Consider the following 26,459-nt stretch of genomic DNA (forward strand, 5'->3'; position numbering starts at 1 on the left):
ACTATAAGTTGTAATAGTCGTTTCACGATTTTTTTCTATTTCCATCGCGGCTTATGTGGTTATGATTTGTGACTTAACTAGCTATAGTAAAACTATGAGATGATCTTTATTGACTTTCGGAGCTCAAACCAGAATTACTTAGAAATCTGCTTACTTAACGCTGGTAATGCTGAGTAATATTCACTGTACCATTAATGCTTGTGAAAAATACCAAGAATGTTTATTTTGATGTGTTATCATATCGTCTTAGAAAGTGTCTTACTTTTAGGCCGGCAAAGGAGAAGAGACGAATGTCAGCGATCGAATTGCTTCAAATCGACATCTCGTTGAATAAATCTGTTATTTGGGTGGCTAAATATCCAGCGATGGACGGATCAAGGTATAAATCGTGACAAGAATAGCCGAGAAGAATTCTAGAAAAACAAGGTTTTACTGACCAAAAGGAATATAAGCATTCACTGGAAAAAGTAATTGATCAAAAATTACATTTAAATAATTTACTTCGCAGCAGTCAAGCATATACGATGGAAGTTGAAGGTAAGTCGAGAAAGAAAGCATTCTAAATTTTTTACTCGAGAAGAATGATAAATATGGAATCAAATCATCGAGTTTACATGGAGGAATTCATAAGTAGAGTGGAAGAGAAGATAAGGTTTATGGAAACCATAAGACGAAGAGGAAAGAGCTTAATTTAACAAAATAATAATATAATAATATACATTAGTAATAGTGGTAAAAATCAAATTGATTCACCGAATAAGCAATGAGGAATTTATAAGGAGAGCGGGAGAGAGGATAAGGCTCGTGGAAACCGTAGGAAGAAGAGGGAAGAACTTAATCTAGTATATCATGAGATACGACAGTCTAATGATGAAAGTCGTCGACGGACTAGGCGACTGCGGGACCGGCAAAGCAAAGACTCAAGGAAAATATTTGGAATTTGTGATGAAATGTGAAATGGTGGAACTGCGTTGTATTGAAGAGATTAGCTGATAGGAGAGATGAGTGGATGGCTGCAAAAACCAATCTTAGAATTGTTTACCAACGATGATTATGATGATGATGATATCGTAAACTACGTGCGAAATCAGATAGCAATAGAATTTTGTTGAGTGAGTGCCTAAAACCAAGCGAACGTGTGGAATTTTATTGAGCGGGTCTGGAGGGAGTAAAAGGATTCCATTTCTTAATTTAATCTTATCGTGTATTTAGAAAATTTTAACCTTCACCTAAAACGCTTATTAGATCAGTTATGTATCTAAGACACACCAAGATTATTCATTGTCTATTTGCATGGTTCCTTGTATCATCTATTTCCATCGGTATTTATTTGAAGTTATCTCACTGTAGTTATTTCGTTGCTCTAGATGCCTTTATACAAGAACGCGCTCGTGTTTCCGTTTTTCTTCTCTCTCCATCCATTCTTGCACACATTAACAATTGCATGAAATTGTCTATCGTTGGCAATGCTTTTTTTTTAAGACTATTTCGCAGCGTAAGTCCGAAGGTTATCGTGTACAACTCACTCTATCGCACTCTTTGAATGTAATGAGATAACGTTAAGAGCGGTTATTTAAATGAACCGAACGATATGCAGCGGGTACCGAGTGAAGATCATATTTGAAGTAGATACTTTTAGATGCTCAGTGGTGATGAGCCGCCTAAATTCTGATAGGTTTCAAGTGTATTAAGATTCTTCCTTATCATAACTTAAACTTATTTTCTTTTACTGATATCACTTAGACGTGTTTTCACTGTTTTTCTTTATGTTCAATCATTTAAATATTTTTTCTAATCGTACGTGAAAATTGTTCGGCAATAGATAAATTATATCAGGCAAAATTATAGGTTAAGCACATTGTCTGCTCTTTTTAATTTTCCATTTTCACCTTGAAGTTTAGTATGGAGTATTTCCAAACTAAATGATTCTCATATTAGCGATAATATCCTGTTAAAAGTTCTTCTAGAATTAAATGATCGCAGAAAAGTAATAATTTATATTTCATGAATATGCTGCAACAAGTAACGCCTCAAACGATTTCATCCAAATTTATCGTTTGTAAAAACTTAAGGCAATAAAATAATTGAATTTTGGCCACTACTGTGCCCCCTAGGCCCAAATATTAGAGTTTTTAAGAAGAAGCCTAGAGTACGCCCCAAAGAATACACGACATTTATTCTACTTTTCCTAAATAGTGAACGTATTAAAATGGATGAAACGTGGAGAGGTGTCCAGACGAGTAGTGTATATGATATAAATAGAATAGTGTATATGACTATAAAATGGTCGTGAGGATGCTGAAATTCCTCGCAACATGGGGAGATATGAAAGATAGGGAGGTATATATCAAAGATAATAATCTTTGAAGTTGCTTTTCCTTTGATATTCCACATATTTCTAAGATTCATAACCTTAAGATCATTTCAAAATTCATAACGTCGAAGGTTATTGCAATATTGCAATTTTAAATGGGAAAAGTAAAGCACAGAATTGTGTGCATTATATTTAGGTAAATATCGCTATCTGGGTAATGCTTTGCAGGAGAATAATCGCAGAGGTGAAGTACTAGATAACGTTATCAAAGCAGCACATTGCATTGATAAAGCTGAAACAGCATTGTGCATAAGAGCGCGAAAGAGGCTAATTGTGAGATTCAGGGGAGTTATCGCTTTGCATTACAGATAACTTCAGGCTTAAGAGTGTGAAACCATGCTGAATTTGGAATTGTAAGGTTCACTGAAATTTTTATTTTATTCCATTCCATTTTTATTCTTGTAAATTCCGTTAGAGGATAATCTGATCATAAACTCTGACGTAGGGTAGGTCTGTAGGTTATGTTGATCTAGGCCAGCGGTTCCCAAAGTGGGGGTCGCGACCCCCAAGGGGGTCGTAGGCCGTTCGGAAAGGGGTCGCGAGATACTAATAATATGGTGAACAACGTACTTAAACTTGGACGACCATTTTTAGGGGGTTGCGGCTAAAAAGAATGAGCTAAAATGGGTCGCGGAAAGAAAAAGTTTGGGAACCGCTGATCTAGGCCTAACATTTACAGTCTAATTTTAATAGCCAAATTAATGGGAAAACTCAGCCACTAGACCCCCAGGCACTGTTCTTCTCCCTTTGTTCTTTTTCTTTTCGCACGGCCTCACTCCCGCCGCTTCAACGAGGTGTCGCGAAAAAGCGCAAAATTTCGCCTTTGGAGTTACAAAAGGAATCTAACCCCAATCTTCTTATAAATAAGGAGCGCTAAACTATTAACCCATCCATCTTCTTCCTAAACTCCCTATATACGTATCCGTTATAATGTGCTTCAGGCTTACCTTTGTTAGTAGTAATGACTAACCATGTTAACCATGTCAGTAACCATGTGAAAATATTACTCAATATACTCAAAAAAATTAAAATGTTCGAAACACGAAGTAAACTATTAAGTATTTATTTAACACTAGTAAGTGTAAAACGCTGAAACAGACGATGGCTACTTACATACGAGTTGGAGGACCACCAGAACAGTTATGACAAAAAAGGGGTGGGTGAGATGCTGCGGATTCTCGTGAGGAGTATACCTGAGCCATTTATTATTATTTTATTAATTGGCTTATTGACCTAATTATTATGTATATAATTTATTGTTTTAAGTGATGACAATCCTGAAGGGTGAGGTGATCGGTGGTGGATGGTCAGAACCGAGGGCTAAGGGCAGTCGGTGAAGATTATGCGAAAAAGGCACACTTAAAGATATATGCGAAGAAAGCGCACGAGAGCCACTGCGACAGATGGACTTGAGCTATTGTATTGCTAATGATGACTAACCTCTAAGCAGCTTCAAGTTTACTTTACCCGGTAACGTAACCTCTACCCCAAACTGTCGCATTGGCTCTTGTGCGCTTTCTTCGCACATATCTATACGTGCACTTTTTTCTAATAATCTTCACCGACTTACCTTAGCCCTCGGTTCACCCGCACCCTTACCCAGCGCTGCCCGCTACCTTTGTGTCTTCTCGCTCCAGCAGTAATTAAGCTCAGAAGGAAAGGGGATGATTCGTCAGGTAGGCACTATCCTGTTTGAAAAAGTGTCTCTGAATAGTAACGAAGTATAAAATCGTTTCAGGCTTGATTTTGTGGGAGTTCATGATAACAGAACTTTCACACTTCAATTCAAAACTCAATAAACCACCATGGCTTCAACATATTATGATATGGGATAGGGTTGGTGTGGCGGCTAGAGTTTTGGCTTCCCATCTGACGGGCTCGGGTTCAAATCTCGATAGTGGCAGAGCATTGTCAGAGACTATCCGATCCCTGCTTGAGTGTTGTGTGGAGGAAATTTCAAGCGCAACACTCCGTCCGTCGGATGGGACGTTAAGCCGTGGTCCCCTTGGCGCCATTCGTTAAGAGCAGGCTGATGCCGACGCCGGGTTTCTCTCCACCCTTCCTTCCCTACCCTTCCCAGATGGCGCAAATGAACTCAATTGTCGGTCGCCTCCTCCAAATACCATACCCATACCATATTATGACATGAGTTGAAACTATGATCGGTTGTTGAGTTTTGAATTGAAGTGTGGAAATAACCATTTGTGTTCGGTTATCATGAAGTAACGAAGTAGGTTAATTTTAAGAGGATATCTCTTCAAATTCAGTTTCCCACACGGTTCCAATACCTTCAAGCATCACTCTCTCGGAAAATATTTTTCAATGGAAATACTATGATTTATAGCGTTGATAATCTTACATTGAACGAGTTCAGATGGTTTGACATCATGCAAGTCTTCTCTCGACGACATATTTGACCTGATTTAGAGCTAACTTATTCATTTAAAATTATTACCATCTCTATCCTTTTCTGAGTGTTTCTTCAGTTAAGCGTAAAATATTTTTGGATAATGGCTTTTCACGTTCCTGATGGTGGCTTTCGGATTTTTCCGCGTTGCGCGACTCTTCATGCTCCAAGCTTGCACGTGAACTCCGGAGCGCGTTTTCCCTCACTCACGTCGTAACTCAACCCAATGGTTGGTTACAATAAGTGAGGGTAAAGCTCAGCCTGGAGTAAACCACGGGCGTGTAAAGTTCACATATTATTTTTGCTTCTTTCTCTTCCTGCTTTAGCTTTAAGGAGGGAGGGGAGAGTAAGACCTCGATGCCCGTTCCATCCGCATTGCCCTTGAAGGGGGGTTAGCAGATTCTTTCCATCTCCAGGGTCAGCACCACCACTCTTTTTGTTTCATCGCCTTGTGGATTTATTGCGACCAGAATTCTTGGCCAGCTGAGTTTAGCCCGTCGTCAGGGTTATATTAAGTGTAAATGCTTCAGTTACTAGGACTTCGCGGGGGTGGGGTTGGTGGGGTGGTTATAGAGTGTTAGCTTCCCACCCAGTGAGTCCGGGTTCAAATCCTGGCGGTGGCAAAGATTTTTTATAGAATGCCCAATCCCTGCTTTAATGTAGTGCGTAGGGCACTTAAAAGCACAGCAGACCGTCCGCCGGATGGGACGTCAAGCCATGGCCCCCTTGGCCAAACGCCGACACCGGGTTTCTCTCTACCCTTTCCATATGGCGCGAATAACCTCAGCTGCAATAGCGGATACAGAAAAATCTCAAGGAGGTGGGGGTCGCAAAAGATATTTTGAGCTACCTATACTTTTACCGCAGTGAAAAATAATCAAGTTAAATGCGAAGTTTAAGATAGTTTTATTTAATCCGTTTATACACGTATATAAGGCAATCCTATCTTATGATAAAAAAAATTACAATTGCAGTTCTGCAATGTTCGGCTATGCGGGCAGCTCCGCAAGGGCGCCCCCTGAGCCCCCCATACTTATCCGCCACTGCTCAGGTGTCGGTCCTCACCTCCAATCAAGGGGGTACCCAGGATAAAAACTGGGGGGGGGGCAAGCTATGGTTGTTCAAGTTTTAGGTATCAAAATTTTAAGGAAACTGTAACAGCTCTTTATTAGTTTTTTATAATAGTTTGCTTTTAAAAATATTATTTTCCTTAAAGACATTTGCGATTTTTGCTTCTGAGGGGGGGGGGGCAGCTGCCCCCTCCTGCCCCTCGCTGGGTACGCCCATGCCTCCAAATACAATACCTAGGAACTCGTGCAGTAGCTTCTCATGAAATATTTCTTGGGCTAAAGCTTGATTTTCTACCAATTTAACTTGTAGTTCATTACTCAGAAATATACTACAGTGAGGCCAAGAAATAATGAGGAACTTGCATGGGTCGTAGATTGCTCTAAAAACTATTTTGAATAAGTCAAATGAATACATTAGCTCGCAAAAATACCTTCAGTTTCTCCATTCAACATCAAAAGAAATAAAAAAATTGCATTTAAAATCGAGAAAAATTTCTCTGAGCCGACCACTGCGCGAAGACACCCGAGCGTTGCCGAGGCCAGGCGTGACGTCATAGGTGCCTAAACAACCGTGGGGAGTAGGGAAATACGCTGAGCGCTTGGAGTAAAATTTGTTTTGAGGGAGTATTTAGCCGCTAATCGTCACTTTATTTTGTTCTGTTATTCTTGGGCAAGTTTTCCTATTGCTATTGTGCCTAGATTATTACTTGGGATATTAATAATGCGGCATCGGGATGATGAAGTACAAGCGTTTCACTTCGTGTGTTTTAGTTATCAGAAAAATGGATGATAACGTTGCCACTCGTTCGAATAGTACACCTGAAATTCATCTACGTCTACATAATACCCCGCAAGCCGCCTATAAGGCGTGTGGCATGGGATGTTAGGACACCAGCCTTTTTTTAGGACACCAAAAATTGATGCCATGACCCTCATGGAATTTGTTAAGACAAATTATTGCTATACGTTGGCGGCAAATCGAGTTGTGAAAGAAACTTGTAATACAGCAGGATAACGATCGTAAGCTGTGCTGTTGACATTAGAGTAAGCTGTGCTGTTGAATTTGGCAACGCCGGATTAGCGGAGAAGGTATTCCTATCCGTCCTACGGTACGAATTCACAGCAAAACAGTCTGCACACAATCCACATGTGAGATCGCGATCGGTTCCGCTGCCAACACACACACAAACTACAACCTATTTCAATAATATAGGTAAATCCATAAACAATATACTACCATATACAATAAAAAATATAGCGGGAAATAGGCAAATACTCTTATCAAAAACTGGATGTCACTGTCACATTCTTATATTCATCACGTACAACTTACAATAACAGAACTCGTTATGATGAATACAACTATTTATTCACTGATTTAAACCCTTAAATTAACCCACACAAGTGACACAGGTGACATTTCTCACTACTATTCGTTGAAATAATGGAATAACAAACTTCACACACAGTTTTCATTTCAATAGCGTGATCGTGAAATATCATATCTACGGTGAACAACGGAGATTAGCACGCCACTGACAATTTTTACACTACTGTTAGACATTTATCGATAGCGTAATAGCACTTTTTACAATTCAATCACGATGGAACACTGATAACTCTTGGCCGATATTTTTCAGCCTTGTCAAACTTTGTGCATTACAACCACTGGCACTGTGATTATTAGCAGTAGCTTAACGGGAGATGTCACGTTGAAAATAACACTATTTTGGCACAAAAATGTTTCTAGATGCCTCCAATCAGCGAGCAAAAGTTGCATTGAATGGAATTCACCCCATAATACAAGCACAGACAGTCCTGAACGACGAATTCTCCGGTACCTACGAATAAACGGATGAAGTTATTGTATATAAAAGCTAAGCGGACATCAGTAAACATCAAAATCCTTCTAATTGCATACTTAAATGAATTATATGCCGTCGATAACATCAACTTACAATTAACGTATCTCCCTTCCAATGGCCGTGGCTCAGACTCCTACAACGATGTTATTTAGGTATTATAGAATTTTTGGTTTAACTGCTCCAGTTTTATATTTTATGCCCGTACTCAGATATTAATATTATAAATAATGCAAAATATGAGGGCTTCCAAGCCTCTATCGTCGGATATTTATCTTTAAATATAAAATAATCAACACGTCTAACAAACGAAGCTCTCACAACTGCTGGCAACTATTACAAACAATCACAACAATAGCTTCGCGTGGTGTTTAGGCACCTTTGACGTCATCGAGGCTTCGTCGGCAGTGGCTTGGGGGTGAGGTAGTTTTTCCCGCGCTTTAAAATTCGTAATATTTATCATTAAATATCTCGCGAAGGAAAACTCAGATAAACATGCGGTTTTCTTTGTTGTATTCAGAAAATAATTTTCTATCCGCCTGTGAAATAAAAAAAATTCATGCAAGTTCCCCATTCAATTCTTCCCCTAACCCCGAGTCTAATCCTAAAGCCTCCTCCAATTACCATCGGTATATTTGGACGGAGAGAAAAGAGCATGGACACACACGAAAATGACGTGAAAGCGTCGAGTCAGTACATGAAATTTTGTGGAACATGCAAAACTTCTATTATTTATAACTTATGTTCTTTTATTAAAATTTTGTACTCCGAAGCGGCGCCTAAAAATAGGCACACGGGGGTTACTATTTATGTATCCGGAATATATGTCATTGAGACTAGTTTTATTGTTTTTCAAAATATTCTCCCCGACGATTGATACACTTTTTATACCTTTGAACCAATATTATAGCATTTTCGTCATTCCGATTGAGGTATCTCCAAAACATGCATTTTGAACGCATTAACAGCTTCTTCTAGCGTCGAAAATCGTTGTCCACGTTTTTAATTCTTCACGGACGGAAATAAAAAGGAATCATTGGATGCCAAATCAGGACTGAATGGCGGATGACGCATGAATTCGATATTTTGTCCGTTTAAATATTCAGTTGTGTAAGCCGATGTGTGAGAGCTAGCTTTGTCATGTTGAAGTATGGTCTTATGTCGCTGTTGTTTTTTTCTTATTTTTTCAAAGACTTCTGGTAAACAAATTGTTGTGTACCAATCAGTATTGACCGTTCTACGATTCTCTAGCGGCACCGTAGTCACGTACCCGTTTATCCCAAAAAAATCAGGCGACCATTTGCTTCGAAGTACCTTTGGCGCGAACTACTTTTGTTGGGTTTGGCTCATCTAGGAAGACCTATACAGTCGATTGCTGTTTACTTTCGGGCTCATATGCATAGCTGATTCGCCACCTGTGTTAATGTCATACACGGCTTTTGACGGACCAAGACTGTATTTTTGATCATTTCTTTGCACCAATCCGCACGAGATTTTTTTGGGTCATTTTCAAATTATGTGGATCTTAAGATCTTGCTTTATCACCTCGTGCACAGCCTCGATGTTTTCCGGCACTACAATCGATTTTGGACTGCCTTCTTTAACTTCGTCCTTGAGTAACAAAGACAACGACTGAAGTCACTAAACCAGTGATATACAATGGTTTTAGATGGTACAAAATCGCCAAAAGCCAAAGCGAGTTGACCGATGCACTGCAGTTGAGATAATCCACGTCGAAAGTCGAGTGCCCCACTTCAAGACGTTCTGAGTACGTATACTGTCAAAAATGTCAAAATTTATTATATACATTATGTTAGATGGCACCTAGCAACACCATTGTATCCAATTCGAATATATAAATAGCAACCCTCGTACAAACGGAGCGATGCGGGGATTTCTCTATGTATTTCTCAGAAGAGCTTTTCTGCGTATCTCTGATACGGCACGCTGCGGACAGCGCGGTTTGATCTATTTGAGCTTTATCGCTGGTGCTAAGTACTTTTTCAACTCCTTAAGTAATATGAAAGTCGATGCTGTCTTTTTCGGGCGGTCGAACGTTCTTGTTGAGGATTGCATCTTCGGGTCGCGTCATGATCCTAGCATCTCCCCTCAGGCAAGATATTTCCTCCTTGCAACCGGCGTCACATGGTTTTGTGGCGTGTACAAACGGTTTCTATTCCAAGGGTTTATGTTTTTTTCTGACCTAACATATATAGCTTCCATTTTCAACCTTCTCCCATCAAATTATACCAGTATTTTGGTGGTGAAAACATTGTATGTCCAATAATGACGTTCGTTTTTTTCGAATTGCTATTTTATTCATAGCATAATTTAAGCTGATCTGCAATTGCCGTGTTATACCGTACCATAAGGCTACTTTTCCATTCGTGGATCATACCAGTTGCAGTATAGTCCTCATTTGTGGAAGTTGCCTATTCTCATTTGAACTTCCATATTACGTAATCACTAAGCTCTCTCCATTTTGGGCATGGTTGATTCGAATCACTAAGTTCCTTTACCGACCTGTCTCACTAACCAGTTTCCGAGCAGTTACATCGTCACAACTACGGACCATTTCAGATTGATTTGACCCCTGCGTTCATCGCCTCATACGAACCTATTTCTCCGAAGATTCTCCGGACCGCTTGAGGGGAATTAATTTTTCGTCCATTCGGCTGCACGTATCTTTTAAATGTCAGTTTGTACGATTCGGCGCGTAAACTATTTTCATTATTTAAAAACATCAACGGCAAAAAGTAAAGTTGGGAAAAGCATCCGCAGGAAGAACATTTAGAACACTTTTAAATGATCCTTTTTTTAATTTCCTCAGTAAGAGTAATAGTAAAAAATTAATATTTTAGCAGTAAAAATACGAATAAATATTTTAGTAATGAAATGGCTATTAAATACCTAAGTATTACAAATGTTTCTTGCTCCTACCTTGGAAGAAAGTGCAGCTGCAACTTGAAAAGTACGGTTACTTATGCTTACTTCAGCCCAAATTGAGTGCCATGAATATTTTTGAGACCACAATTCAGGCAAATTTCAGTAGATGTACCATAATTTAAGCTGACATCAGGCTTGAAGGGGGTCTGCTAGACTCGTCTTTTTACTCTTCGGCATCCCCGTTAACGAGAATTCTATTGGTATACATTTTAAGTGAGCCATTTTGTGTATATCATATTCAATATCTTTCTGCGCAATAAATAATTGAATTTCACTTAGGAAATAATTTAAACTGGTAACTTGTACGTAGCAAAACTTTTTTGTGAATATGCATGTATGAGACTCATTACTGAAGCCCTCCCATTAATACCGCTATTATCATTCTGTTTTTTAAATTAATTTAAGAGAAAATGGCCCTTTTAGTTACCATTCTCACATTCCTTTTCCCCGATATCCACCAACCCCGTTTTGAGAATGACCGCCAAAATATTTGAATCATGGCCCTCCCCCTTCTGCTCGAAGAAAAGAGCATGTATAACAACACGACAAAAGTAATATCAAGTTGACCTTGTAATTTTCGGGTAGAGCGAGATAGGGAGGTCCGCCTACGCTATGTGACTGAATAAAACTTGAGTATCAAGATTTTTCTCGGGACATTGGGTATTAGCGTAGATATCAGCTGGCCGTCCACTTCGGCGACAGACACCGGCAGAAGAAGTTGTCCCTTTAGAATCTTGTCAGTTGCATGCCATGGCTTCAGTGAAGGGAAGCAAGGTAATCGCACCGGCTCGAAGCGTAAGTTTTGTTTTGAAAGTTGGTTAGATCGTGTTTGTAAATAAATGCCGAAGTTACTCATTAGAGGTATTGACCTATGTTAATTGATATCAAATAAATCGTGTTTTCCGTGCTAGCGTCTCTTGTATATTAAATTTAAACTCTAACCTCATTGAACATAGTTTTCTTGTCCTTTGTAATGCGACTTTTTAGTGTGGTGTATTTATTTCTCTGTTGGTTCTGGTTTCTGCAGTGTGAAATATTTTAGCGATTTGTTTTTATACGAACTTCCCAAAAACACTCTCCCTTGAACTTGTCCTACCTTGCACCGTGTTTGTGAATGGAGGTAAAAGTATAAAAATAATAATAGTCAAATTATAATAATAACCTAATTCGTTTGTGGGTTATGAGTTTATGATTTACGTCTCTAGGTATCTGCAGGAGGAACTGATGGTTTTTTGTATGTCGGACCCTATGTGCATTCCATCGGACTCAATGATCTTCAGGTTATTGAGGAAGGAGTGATAGCTGTTACAAATGGAAAGGTTTGTGTATTCATCTGTGTCGATTTGCTTGTGCTTACGGCTGTAGTATGTAAGCTATCCAAATGCTGCTAACATCCAGTTGTGCTGTTACAGATTTGTGCGGTTGATTCCAAGGATAATTTAAATCGGGTTGCTGAGAAATTTGGCATATCTGAACAGAATTTCCATTTCCTCGATAATGGGTAATTATTTTCTTGCTTTTCATTATTTTGAAAATGTTATGTACATTGTATATCTTCATTATTTCATCCTGATATTCATATGACCGAGTCGATTCATGAAATACACGGAAACAAAACTCAGATCGTACGATTTAAGTTCCCTCTAAACCATTTATGAGCGAAGTATAGCTAATATTTGGTATGTGTTATGTCTGGAGTTCGCATGGATGTAATTTGGTTTATACCTACACATTTTCTTCTATCAATGCCTTGTTCCCATTTTTATCTGGGACTTTGGTGTGCACAGAAATTGTCTAAGATCATGCAGAAGTTATCATTTAATTTTAGAAGATAAGGTGTAGCACCAAACTCCTGCTCGTGTTGATTTTTAAATAACAATTATTCCGTGTAAGCATTAGCCAGTTGTGGTGATAGTGGTGGACTTATGGCTAGCCCTTAAAGCTGTTGTTAAACCTTGCACCTATGAAATTAGTTTTGAGTTACTCTCCCCTAGATATCTACTGCATGGTCGTATATTGCTGACAATGATGGAGCAGCCATTTCTTTTGTGGTTTGAAGGGCTTCCATGAAAATATGATTCCACTTGATATGGAATGATGGTGAACAAATTGCTGACTTAAAAGGAATCCAAGTAATAATTAGCCTCTTGTGGAGGAAATTTTTGCCTTGACCAGGCCATGCACAATGTATTTAAATAGGAGACCCCTCTCTACTTAATTGTTTTCTCTACCTTGTTTTCTTCGTAATCCTTCATATACAGGTTGGGTGACCTGACCTCATGGCAGATCATTACCTTGTGTGTTCAAAATTATGATCTTTTTCGCAGCGATTTCAAAACTTGCTACACAGAATGTGATGTGTTTCATAGTTGCAGAGCTTGCGCGTGAGTTAGAAATATGCGTGTGTGAGCTTACACAAAATTTTGCTAGATTAGCTGCAACAATGAGAAATGGGGAGGAAGACAGTGTTCCCATGTTCCTTTTGACCAAGTTAATATTTATGTTTGGTTCTATATCTTGAATATTTATAGTAATTGTGTCATATAATTTTCATGCTTTCAGGTTTTGCATAGGTATGACCAGTATTAGTAGAAGTGTATGTAATAAAAACCTGTGGCACAGTGAGGGGTGGGGTTTGGGGGATAAAACCCCCCCAGACCTCAAAGAAATTTAAAGTTTAATCCATTTTACTTAATTCGATTGATATTAATTATAGAATAGTGTAAGGATTAATGAAGTATCCCCCAGAAAGCTGTAAAACTCACCATTTTGAACCATTCATCTTAAAATTCTGCAATTCATTATTCTCGCACCTACTGCTTATCCTGGTGGGTATTTCATTATACCCCACACACCCCGGTGTTAGTTGCACCCTCCTCCTCCCAGCCTAATTCCTATATGTGCGCCTAATAAACACAATCAGCTACGAGCAATACTTTAAAGCCCTATAAGGTCTTCATACTAATTATACAAGCATTCAGATTACTTCTTTTTTTGGTTGGTAATTGTGTGGTGTCATTGCAGGATGTATAATGACTTTTGATTTGCCAAACTTATTCAAATTTTCTTTTAAAAATGGCAGTTTTTGTAACCTCTTGAATTTGATCCTCTCTGTGTTGAAGTGCCAAATTTCGAGATCCTTCCATTTGGATTTACTGAGGTTTTACTGTATTTATGGTCGTGAGCAGGAAGAGGGTGTGAGGGGTGGGGTGCGATAATTTCAGTCTACCTCCTCTTGCATATGAAGCTCTAATTATTTGAAAAGCCCACCAAGAACTGATGAGGTGGAAGTGAATTGTCGAGTATGTGCACTTTTTCAAGTCGTATTCTAAAATCACGTTGAAGTTGAAAGATAATTGGGGGTGTCAACACCCTATCAAAGTTAATGCTACCCATCCACCCTTCTCATATCCAATGTCTGTAATAACTTAGGTGTTAAATAAGGCAATCAGTGATGATGATGAGTTTCATATTTAAGTTGCTAATTTTTTGAGTAAAAGTTTTGAAATGTTATGTCCCAAAAAAATAGTAACACATGAGAAATGAAATTTCAAATGGGCACATTGAAAGGTGTTGGTACCATTGACAGTTTTTGTACCTTAAGTAGATTTCATGTACATAGCTACTATTTAGTTGTATTTGACAGAATGCATAAGCTAAGGCACAGTCATGTTTTTATTATTTCAGGGAATTTCTCATTCCTGGTTTTGTGGACACCCATATTCATGCACCCCAGTATCCTAATGCTGGGCTTGGTTATGATAAGCCATTATTGGGATGGCTAGATCATTATACTTTTCCAATGGAAGCCAAGTATTCAGATGAGCAATTTGCTGAGACTATATACAATGCAGTTGTGGTTTGTATTTTTACTTATCGATGTTCATAAATATTTTCTTATGATTGGCAAAAACATACTTATGTATTTATGAACCAAATTAATGCAAAAACTTGAGTTATTAAATTTTGCAATAGTAATCCAGTGAGTTGAAACTGCAGCTTGTGCTTCAGTATTAATTATGGCAATATCATAAGCTTTTAAAATCCTCCTGGTTATCTTTATTCGTACCTATATTTTTTCTTCTTGTTGATCTCTGACTCCATATATCTTTGTATTGCATCTTTAGAAACGCTAAAGGTTTATAGAGAATGAATTAGTTTTTTATTATCATTTTGTCTTTGCCATTTCTTTAGAAAAGAACCTTGTCTTATGGGACGACAACAGCATGCTATTTTGCCACCATCCATGTAGCAACTGCCATTGTTTTGGCTGACATCGTCCTGAAACATGGTCAGAGAGCATTTGTGGGAAAGGTGAACATGAATGTCAACCATCCAAGTTACTATGGTGAAAGTTCGGAAAATTCATTGAAAGATACTGAAACCTTTGTCAATGCTATTCTTTCTAAAAAGGTATGTTCTGATTTTTACTCATGATATAGTACTATTTTCTTCTTAATTTAGGCATACTTCATATGTATGGAAGTATTTTTGTAGTTTGACATGTGAAAGGATGGTATTCCTTCATAGCAATAGTAGCTCCATTAAGCACCACGCCTCACTGACAGCATGAAATGAGATTTCCTTTTTTTAAGTATCTCTTTTTTCATGAATATTATCTTATTTGTATTGGAAATGAATTGTACTGGAAATTCAGGTACTAAAACTAAGTTTTTATTTTAAAAGCTATGCCTGCAGTGATACTGGTGGTGATACATATTTTCGCCCTATGTTGGCCTTTCATACTCCTGCCGTCGTGGTTCGTCGGGGAGACGAGGCGCGGCGCTGTCGGCGGTTCGCGATGGGAGTGAGCGAGGCCTGGTGCGGACGACGAGACGAGCAGTCGTGAAGCGAGTCGTGAAAGAGAGCAGAACCGACTCACTTGTTCATTGTATTAGCAACCAAATTTGTTCTTAAATTGTAATAAACCATCTCAAGGCAAAAACGACTTCGCGGCGTCATAATTATTATCCAGCTGCAGGCGTTGAGACCTGCGTCAACATTTTGATCAGAAGGTTGCGTGTTCAAATTACGTCGGGGTCACCAAAATGTTGACGCAGGTCTCAACGCCTGCAGCTGGATAATAATTATGACGCCGCGAAGTCGTTTTTGCCTTGAGATGGTTTATTACAATTTAAGAACAAATTTGGTTGCTAATACAATGAACAAGTGAGTCGGTTCTGCTCCCTTTCACGACTCGCTTCACGACTGCTCGTCTCGTCGTCCGCACCAGGCCTCGCTCACTCCCATCGCGAACCGCCGACAGCGCCGCGCCTCGTCTCCCCGACGAACCACGACGGCGGGAGTATGAAAGGCCAACACCCTCCCTAAAATCCGTGGAAGGTTCTTGATATTACAGCAACCAGTTTTTGCTACCTCCTCTCAAAAGTCTATTTTAATATAAAAAAAACAGTATTTGATCTCTGTTCCATTCTCATTATGCTAAAACTGGTTTCTGAACTGGTATATGATCATCTTGCTCTCTTTAGGAGTGTATGATTCGAGGAAGAAAATTGGTAGGGAAGCGAAATAGGAATGATATAACTCATAGGAATGTTATTTCTCCAGACAAACTCATATTTAAGTCTCTTTATGACTCTTCTTTAGAGGGTTGAGCGAAATAGGTTTAATCAGAGAGGAGCCTACAAAATAGGTATTGATAGGATTTTGTGTGAGAGCATCTACTTCATATGGTGGAATGGTGACATAGTGCAGTTGCTTAGAACCCTATGTAAAAGCCAGACAATTCTGATTTAATGAATGTATATTGTTTGGAATGGTTTGAGGATAATAAGCTTAAGTTATTGTCATCCTCACTCCTGTGCTTTTTCTGGCAACTGAAAGGAATTGCTCTTTTTTTATAAAAACTCATTATCAGTGAATCTTAGCCAAATTTGAGTTATCTTAACCATAGGAGATTACAAAATTTACTGCTATGGTCATTCTGTAGTTTTTCTACAACCAATTACGAAGGAGACACAGAGCACCAAAAAAAGAGGCGAAATTGTCATTTTCCTTTCTTTTTTGAAAAGCTATCAGTAATTTATATTTTATATATTAAGCTAATTTATAATAAAAACTATCAGTTAATTTTTAAGTACCTATGTTAATTACCTTCCAATTTCATGTATTAATAATTTTTTATCACCAATAATATAATAGGTAATATTAAAGGATTAAGATATTTTTTGCATTCTATAAATTTTTTTGTCATACTGTTTATCAATTTTTATTACTTTCCAACTACCTCACTATGACTCCTGTCTGAAAAACGGAAAAAATACTTGCGCTATATTTTGGGAAAGATCCGAGAAATAATGTCATTAACCATATTTAAATAAGAGAAAGTCATGTAGGAATTAAAAAGTCACAATCTGAGTTATTTATAAAAAATAAATTGTTTTTTTTATGATGCAATAAAAAGAACAGTCATGACTATTGTAAAATTGTGGAACTCAATTTTACAGTTTAGGTTCATTCTTGCTGAAAAAGCTGAGGGCATTCATTGACACTACCTTCATCATTCTGGTTCATATGTACTGTAAAATCATCATTGTAGTCATGATCCTGGGTGAGCAAAATTTAAGGTCTGTTTTCACAGTAGTACCCAGCTCTAAAAATCCTGCCTGGATTGATAGAGCTGGTTACTGCTGTGGAATCCTCCCTTCAGCCCCACCACCTGTGGGCTGTACAGTCTTTTCTGACAAGAATGATGATACATGGGTCGTTCAATATGTCGATAGAATTTCCGAGAGATTACACACTTAGTATCAAAAATTTATTTTTTCCAGCATGCTGCACTCTTGACTAGTCAGCTTATAGTTTCAGCTGTATCTATCTCATAGTTTTATTGTTGTGGCTGATTGCGGTGAACAATTTTCATTTGTTTTTAAAAATGGATAAAAGTTTTATGCGGTGATCAAACACTTATTTTCGAGAGGGTTTATGCCAAAAGAAATCAAAGCTAATTTGAATGAAGCTCATTGAAGTTCTACTGCTGCGTTTGTAATTACTTACATTTGAGTAAATTAATTTAAACGTGGACGTACATGCAAAAAAATTAACATGGTTTTGGACGCCTTGTGGAAGTATGATCTTAGGTTTTCCCGGCATATTAGGTGCAGAATAGTTTCTCGGGTTTTCCACCAGTTGATGTTCCCCATGTCTCCGAGGTTTCGGGCAGCGACTTGCTGTTCATCCTCAGAGGATCTTCTGAATGCCGTTCGAAACATCAGGAGACAAGGAGAACATCAACTGGTGGAAAACCAGAGAAGCATTCCTGTGCCTTGTGGAAGTGTCTATCCCCAAAATGATCAACAAAATCCACAATATATGTATTTTAAGTGATATACGAATCAAAGTCTGCATCAGTAACATGGCTGCCGTGTTTGTTCGCAGTGGGGAATACACAAAATTGAGTGGTCAACTCCAAGGTTGTTTTGATGCTTCTTTGTCTCAATCATGAGGATATTTCTCATGAATACATAACTGTTGATAAAAAATTGATTCATCTATACAATTAGAAACAAAATTACAGTGTACAAAATGGAATTTTGAAGGTGACTAGGCTCCAAATCAGGTGGAGGTGATGAAATGGGCCAGACAGGTCTTGGCAATGACATTTTGAGATGCATGCAGAGTAATCTACATCGATTACATAGATTACCTCAAACCATTCAAAACAACATATTAAAAAAATCATAACTACCTGATTTATTGAAGGGTTGGACCTCTTTTTCCACCTCTAGCAACCGGACTAACAATGATCCTCCCAACTTTTTTTTTAAGTTTACCCCATGAGACCTTCTATAAAACTGGCAGATAATCATATCAGTTTTGATCCATCACTTGTAATAACTATGGAATTTGTTTGGTTCTTACTATCAACTTTAGCATGGTGGATGAGTTATTCATTCAATTTTCTATTTTTTTTGCAGAATGATTTAATCAAGCCCATAATTACTCCAAGGTTTGCCATCTCCTGTGACATGGAACTCATGAAGAAGCTCAGTGATATTGCAAAGAAACATGATGTTCACATCCAGGTATGACACTGATTCCTTTTCCTTCTGCATTAAATATGCACACATTCATATCCATTCATATTAACTGCTGGTTTAATGTTTTAATGATTATTTGTAATATCTTCTTTCAATTTCAGACACACATCTCTGAAAATAGAGATGAAGTGAAATATGTTGCTGAACTCTTTCCTGAATGCAAGAGCTATGCTGATGTGTATGATTCTGCTGGATTGCTGACTGATAAGGTATTTTGTGGTTAGAATTGCTGACTTTACTTTCAACTCAAGAACTCAATGGCACTCAAAAAATATATTACTCAGAACGACTGTCATTGGACTCAGGATGAACATGACTGAATGGGATAGTGCTCTTAATATTCTCATACCTAGAGTAGTGCCCCAACTATGTCGACTAATTTTGTTATGTGGTCTAATGGGATGTAATTTTTATTTGGTGAAAGTATTTCTTCACTCTCATCTTCATCATCGCTGCTGCTGTAACTGTAACCAGGCATCAGTTTCTCACACAACACTTCTGGTGTCACATCCTTGTAAGGCAGAATGTCATAATCCGTTGCAATATGATTTTTTGTAATTACAGGCAGTAATCCTCCTGCTCATTCTTCTTCTTAGGATTTTTCCACTGAGGGATTCCAAATAAATTTTCACTTAACAATGTGCTAACCTAACGTCATAGACTCCACCTCAATGCTGGTAATTTTTTAATTAAGTCATATTCTTCTTCTTTTTTGCTGGGAGTCTTTCTATTCATGGATTTTCTTTCAACTATTCATGAAAACATCACTGACCATAGCCTGCATTGTTGTGTTGTTCAGACACTAACCAGCCACCAACTGAAGCCCACAATACACCTTGTAAATTATAATTTACTATATTTCGGTCCCATTCCACACAGTCCATGCATCCAGAAATGCTCACCACAATACATAGATATTTTATTTTCCGATGGAGCACTTCAACTTTTATTCAGGTTTCTTGTGGTTTTGCCATCCTATTTTTGCGGCCAATCTGGAAAAATGCTGTCGCCTTTACTCGGAAATAATTCCACTGTGGCAAAAACCTCAATGCCCTCTTGAATCCTTTCTTGCTGAGGGCTTTAGGCAGCAGGTGCACAAGCGCTAATGGGCCTGGAACAGGATTGGGGCTCAGTTGTGTTGTCCACTCTAGTCTCTGGGGTGTTAGCTTTGTGTTGGAACAGAAGTGAACATCATATGTGCCAATAATATTATTAACTATTTGTGTCTTACCTTTCCGCTTCAAACCAATGTTTGCCCATCTTAATTTTGGAATTTATTTACTCATTGAGGTGAAAATAGTTCTATTTGAGTTATCTTTGGCAATTAGCTCGTTTACCAATTTTTAATGCCAAATTCTTTATTCTAACAGACTATTTTGGCGCACGGTGTGTATTTAACAGATGATGAAATAAAAACAATTGTGAAACGCTCATCTTCTGTTTCCCACTGCCCCACTTCAAATTCATGTTTGAGAAGTGGTATTTGTCATGTCAGGAAGCTTCTGCAAAATGGAGTTCAAGTTGGCCTAGGAACTGGTACGTTTTTGTTTTTATTCACTAATATTTTAAATGAATAATAGCTTTCAATATCCTAGTTTTACTCCAGAGGTCAAGCAATGCATGTAAACATGAAGGAGATCAAATCAATGATCCAGAATCAATATTTTCATTGCTAAATGAAGTGGCTCACTCAGACCCCAAATCACAGTTCCTCAATTTGGATGATGGAAGAGAAGGATAATTTGCCGCAAAAGAAAACCTGCCTATTTCTCCCATTCTCTCATAATTTGAAATTTTTTAAATAAAAAGATTTAAAGTATGTGAAAGAAGTTTCCCTGGCATTTCTCTTTCATTTTAATGTATGTAATTCAAATGATAATTTAACTTTTAGTTATTTAATTGGTCATTCATCTAGTTCATTTTCAATGAGCCACCTAGCAAGAATGTATGCTGGATAAATTATGTAAAAATGCTCTTATAATTTTTTTCTCAAAGTTGAATTTTGGAGAAATTTGGGATTCATGGAAGATTGGAGCTTAAAATGATTTTTTTGATCCTTAATAGACCAAGTAATCAAGTTTTGATGTGTGAGATGCATAGAAATAACATGCCCACAAACTTGTAAGGAAGTTCATGAAAACGCCAAACCCTCAGAAGTTGACCACTGATCAAATTGTGAAATTATCTTTTTCTACCTTAAGATGTTAGCCATCTATTGGTAACAACCTATCAATGAAGGGATCAAGTTTTAACTTTTGAAGAATTATAACCACCTTTTACTTAATCATGAGATTAGTTATTTTTTGGGTAAGGCTTATGATTGACTCAGGAAAAATCAGTATACATGTTAAAAATACAGCAATTTTTCCTTGCAATTCTTTGAGTTGTCATCCAACATAGGCAGATTTAGGCGGGGGCACAGGGGCACATGCCCCCCCCCCACCCCCCAGATGCTTAAAAATTAGATAAAATTTTTATACAGTTATCATTACGCTCATTTTGTTTTGTACATTATGGAGCATCAATAATTTACTTTCATATTAATAACTTTCATATTAAAATAGATAGAATATTTCATGAAGTAGTTGTGATACGTTGCTTTTAATATCAAGTATAAGAAGACCGTTTGTCTGTCAGACTCTTATGCCCCCTCAGACAAAAATCCTGAATCCGCCCCTGCCATCCAAAGTCATTTCTTTATGTAGAATTTCAAGAAAAATTGTTGAACCTTATTTGAATGACATTTGAATCTTCAATTCAATATTCAATGTATGAAGATGCATTAGGGGTACCTTTTCACTTTAAATGTCTTTTATTTTTGGCCATTTGTCTACTATAGGTTGTGAAAAAAATATTTAATTTATGAAACTACATATATTGCTTTAAATCCTTATATTCAGAGTCTCAATGGGCTATGCTGGCACTTGAGTGAGAATTTCTGAGTCACTGGTAGTGACAGTGCTAGGGGAAAAATTGATGTCTTTCCAAAGTTGTAAAGGTGTTAAGTAGGTGTGTACAAAGTACATATTATGGTATAAGCGATTAAAAGTTATTGATGAAATTTTTGCAGATATATCCGGTGGTTATAGTCCCTCCATTATAGAAGTGATGAAAGCAGCCCTTGCAGTATCAATAGATCTTTCCTTTGAAAAAGATAAAAGTAATCAACAGACTTGTGCTTTGGAACTGAAAGAAGTGTTTTACCTAGCCACCCTTGGTGGCGCCAGAGGTGAGTTTCTCTCTTTTAAAAGCATACTGGTTATTGGTATCTCTACTTCAATCAAATATTAGCTATCTAAACTTCTGCGAAAAAAGGAGATGAAACATGTGAAAGATATGCCGATTTTGGTAAGATTTACTGTTGCAAACTTGGAAGCATGAATTTTTAGAATGAATTGTTTTTTTCTAGTTCAATTTAAAATTTTGAAGCAAATTTTTTGCTGTAATAATTATGATTTTTGGATGCATAAGTACATATTAATTCATGTGGTCTCAAAATCTACTTTAAAGGAAAACGCTAATGAAAGCAAAAGACAACTGCATTCTTAACCCTTTCGCTGCTGTGAACGTATCTTTTCATCTTCCCTGCCATGCGCTTAACACTTACACCACATATGATGGTAAGGTTTCCGTAGAGCTTACCACAGCGAAAGGGTTGATGCAGCAAGGAATCGTTGTTGTTCATAAATAAAATATGTTGATGTTCAGTATATTCCTTATGAAAGAGTTCCAGCTATGTACCTCCCTTTTATTATCAGATTAGAAATTAGTGAGGTCAAATATGGAACAGCCATGTAACTGAACTTCGTGATATGATACTTGAGGACACCAAAGCAAACTAAGGACTATGAAATAATATTAAGTTCTGTGCTGGTGCCCAACCATCCCATGAAAAAAATGTCCCATACTATCCATTTTCACTTCTGATAGGGATCATGCTACCTGCGATTCAACCCACAGGTTGGATTGGATAGGTGAGGGTAGAGCTCACTCCAGACTTATACACAGGCATGTGACTATCACGCATTCAGGGTAGGTGGGCCAGTTCCTTCCCTTGGCCACCTCACACTTGTCAGATTATTTTTAGGGGGTGTCCAAAGGCTTCCTCCAGGATTTAAACCTCAGACCCAAAGCACTCAGCCCACTGTGCTCCCACACTCCCCATCGATAGGTATACAAGACATTGATTATGGTTTTGGATAAATTCCTTCATACATTTGTATACAATATTTTCTGTTGTACTCTGTTTATTCTTTCTTCTCAAAACTTTAGGTTTGAAATTTGTTTGTCTTTTCTCATGTAATTGCCGGGGAAAGGTGATGGCACAAGTTTGACTCTCATCATTTTAAGGATTTACTTTGCATTTGTAACTCTTTGGTTACCTATACCTTGACTGTAATATGTGAGCATTCTATTATGATTGTACTAAAGTGACTCTAGTGCAAAAATTATTCGCTCTAAATTTAAAATTTTCAATGCAAGCATTGACTGTCAAAGTTATACTGAATGTTTTTATTGGAAGGTTTTGCAGCCTTTTTTACTTGAAACTATTTTTACCTGAAAATGCTGCATCCAATTCATTTTTCACGCTCAAATTTCACTCCTCTTACTGGGAGCGTTATTAAGAAACTGAGTAAATTGGATTTGTCTCAGTCTTACTCAGGAGCATATGGTTCTGTTGGACTGATATGAAGTTTCGGTGGAAGATGTCAGCCATTGTGCATTATAAGGGGTCAGGATATCTTTCAAAACATAGCTTAGGTTTCAGCCATCCTCTCTATTGAAATTTTCAACCTTTTAGCTATTACTTTTGCTTCTCATATCAGGTGAATGATTTTTCTTCTGTGGATTTTTCGCACAATCTGTGCATTGCGGGTGACTCCGTAAAAGTTATTACCGTGGCTAGTCCCAGTATACTTAATTAAATATCTCCTGGAGAGGTAGGTATCTAAGTAACAAGCAAGTAGAATAATATTACTTTCTGGCAAGTTAGGAGTGTATGGTGGCTTATTGGTTTGCATTTCATTGTTGGCCAAAGGGTTGAGCCCATTATTAAATCCCCAAAAAATCGCTTTTAGTGCGAGGTTGTCCAGAGAAACGAACAAGCCCTTGTATCCTAAATGAGTGAAGTTGATGTATTAAGTGACCTAGCCTGGAGTGGGCTCATACCTAAATATTCCATTTGACTTGATATCAGGAAAACCATTAATTGTGTTATTGAGTGATTCGTACTGCAATTTTATTAGATCTCAGCTTCTCTAGTATTTCCTTTCGGATGATGAAGTGTTCCTATTTTGAATGTGTCTTATTATTTAGTACATTCTGAGTTATATTTTTTTTACAACATGCAGAAATTTATTTTAATATAATAAATAAGCCATAAAATACATGTGAAGAAAACTTATATTTTCAGCCCTCCGCTTGGATAATAAAATAGGGAACTTTGAAATTGGGAAAGAATTTGATGCCTTGGTGGTCAGCTTAAGAGGAGAACCTGGAGGAGTAGATGTTTTAACACCATTAAATACTCTGGAACTGCTCCAGAAATTTGTATACTTGGGCGATGATAGAAATGTGAAAAAAGTCTATGTATCTGGAAAAATTGTAAAACAAATATAAGCTTATTTTGGAGAATGGTGAGTAAAATATTCAATGTTTATACAAATTGTCACTTTAAATTTTTTTAGCATGTTAAATTCTTTATTATGTCTATTGTGTTAATGCATGAATAATTCCCTCCAAATGTAGAACTATGTATTCTTAAGTTTTTTATTGAAAGACATCTGATGGGACCAATTATTTTAAAATTTGTGGGCTTTGCTGTGCCAAGAAATGAGTGAGTGCTTATACTGAGCTGCTGTGTAGCAGTAGGCTTGTGAGAGAAATCCCATTACTGTTGTGTTATTTCTGAGCACTCACTCCTCTGAATGCTCCCATGGAATACATATTCCTTTTTCTGGCCCCAAAAATCCCATTTTTTTCCATCAGGACCCAAAGATAGCAACGAAAAAAATATGTCTCAGCTTTAAATGTAATTTGAGTTTCAAGTCAACTTAAGGCTGGATGGCGATACATTGTGGAACTTGGTGACAGGAAATATAATAAAGATATGTACACTCTTGTATGTTCCACAGAAGTTTTTTTAACCGACCCAGGTTTTGACAATACACAATGAGAATACAAATTTACAATGTCCTTTTCAAAGGTGAATGTATACAAAAATTTGCGAGCTTATTATTTGTGCCCTTTCCCCCATAAATGACTGATGAGTGAGGGTCAGAATTCACCCAGTGGTTTCAAACATTTTCGGCTTTATTTTTTATCTGTTCCACAACTTTTTTTTTATTGGGCCAGGTTTCCTTGAAAAAATCTTTTTTTCTAATCTGCCATAATGCTCAGTTAGGTAGGTTCATTATACATTGAAGCAATGATGTCTATTAAAATGACAGCAAATTTACAAGCAGAAATAAGAATGCTTATTCACACTCTCTGGGTGTCAATTGCTTTGTTAGCTAAAAATGGCAAAAACTGAATTGAGTCTGCTTAAGGTCATGGTTCTCCGAAATATTAATTCAGGCTAATTTTTTCTTTTCAGCAAGTATTGTGACTATGAAGGCGGTATAGCCATTGCCTTTTATTAGGCGTGTCAACATTAATTCTCAAACAATACAAAATGGTGACACACAATCACCTATCTAATGAAAACTCCTTATTCCTCAGATTTGATTAAATACTGTAAAATACCTTTTAATCTATCTTGAGGCATTGCTTCAGCAACAGCTTCTCAGTGTCCATGAAAATGATATTTAGCAATATCACTTTTTACATCACACAATAATTTTTACGGTCCCTTTTTCCATTACTTAGCTGTTCCTTTGATGCTTGAAACTCAAGAAACATAATGAAGATACACTGTTGTATGTTCCACAGAAGTTTTAATAACTGACCCAGGTTTCGAAAGTACACTGCATCATTTTTAACGGTGAATATACATAGATTTGCGAGCCAGGGAGGGGTGGGGGTTAGGTCAGTGGGTTGAGGAATCCATTTCCTAGTTATCTCTTCCCCTTCCCACCATTACCACCTCCTCTGTGCCTTATTTAACATTTCATGCTCATATCCTATAGATTTTGCCAAATTACTGTTGTTTTAGGCAAAAAAAAGTTTACATTTACACGTATCTGCCACTGTTTAGCCACAAAATGCCAATTTTGAGTATGCTTCTGCAAAGAAAATATTCCCATGCCCAGGCAGCATGGCAGGCAGAGGACAGAAGTTTTGTGCATTCACTGCCTGCCTGCTGCTCCTTTTCCTGCCACACTGTGTGAGTTTTGTATATTGTCTTTGTGAGCATGCACTCAAAATTCTGCCACCGCAAAGATACAAAATGCTAATTTTGAGGGCATGCCCACAAAGAAAATATTCCAATACTCATGCAGCGTGGTGGAGAAAGCAGCAGCAGGCCTTGAATTCATTTTAATTGCCTTAAAATGAACAGTATTAAAAGGTAGGTTAATAAAAAAAAACGTTTATCGTCTTCATTTGGAATTCCATGAATTCCATCATCAGGGTAGAATTTAAACCTAAGAGTGCTTAATCATCACTGATATATGGTGTCATAAAATTCCATAAAGAATCATTAATCTGACTTCACCATTCCCTTAATTCCATTGGAAATATTTCTAACCCATTTTAAGCATTCCATTTGAGGTGAATATTTGATCCAGGTGTTAGATCTAC

The 26,459-nt window shown here is 37.5% G+C and overlaps 1 protein-coding gene across 5 annotated transcripts; it reads left to right on the forward strand.

Moving 5' to 3' along the window:
* The first annotated feature begins 11,225 nt into the window (after positions 1-11,225).
* On the forward strand, positions 11,226-25,644 carry LOC124170181 (guanine deaminase). Of its 5 annotated transcripts, none has more exons than XM_046548880.1 (11): positions 11,226-11,454; positions 11,865-11,978; positions 12,072-12,160; positions 14,347-14,518; positions 14,854-15,072; positions 18,597-18,704; positions 18,821-18,928; positions 20,090-20,255; positions 21,790-21,948; positions 24,133-24,355; positions 25,315-25,644. In XM_046548880.1, the coding sequence occupies exons 1-10, from the start codon at positions 11,410-11,412 to the stop codon at positions 24,336-24,338; spliced, it is 1,386 nt and encodes a 461-aa protein (XP_046404836.1). In that variant the 5' UTR covers positions 11,226-11,409; the 3' UTR covers positions 24,339-24,355; positions 25,315-25,644. The 5 variants fall into 5 exon arrangements, with proteins under 5 accessions (XP_046404836.1, XP_046404842.1, XP_046404857.1 ...); XM_046548901.1 differs by lacking the exon at positions 25,315-25,644 and adding an exon at positions 11,687-11,779 and having other exon boundaries at positions 11,436-11,520; positions 24,133-24,349; XM_046548894.1 differs by lacking the exon at positions 25,315-25,644 and adding an exon at positions 11,687-11,779 and having other exon boundaries at positions 11,436-11,454; positions 24,133-24,349.
* Positions 25,645-26,459: the final 815 nt, after the last annotated feature.

The sequence above is a fragment of the Ischnura elegans genome, chromosome 1 (assembly GCF_921293095.1).
Source record: "Ischnura elegans chromosome 1, ioIscEleg1.1, whole genome shotgun sequence".
In the NCBI taxonomy this organism is placed as follows: domain Eukaryota; kingdom Metazoa; phylum Arthropoda; class Insecta; order Odonata; family Coenagrionidae; genus Ischnura; species Ischnura elegans.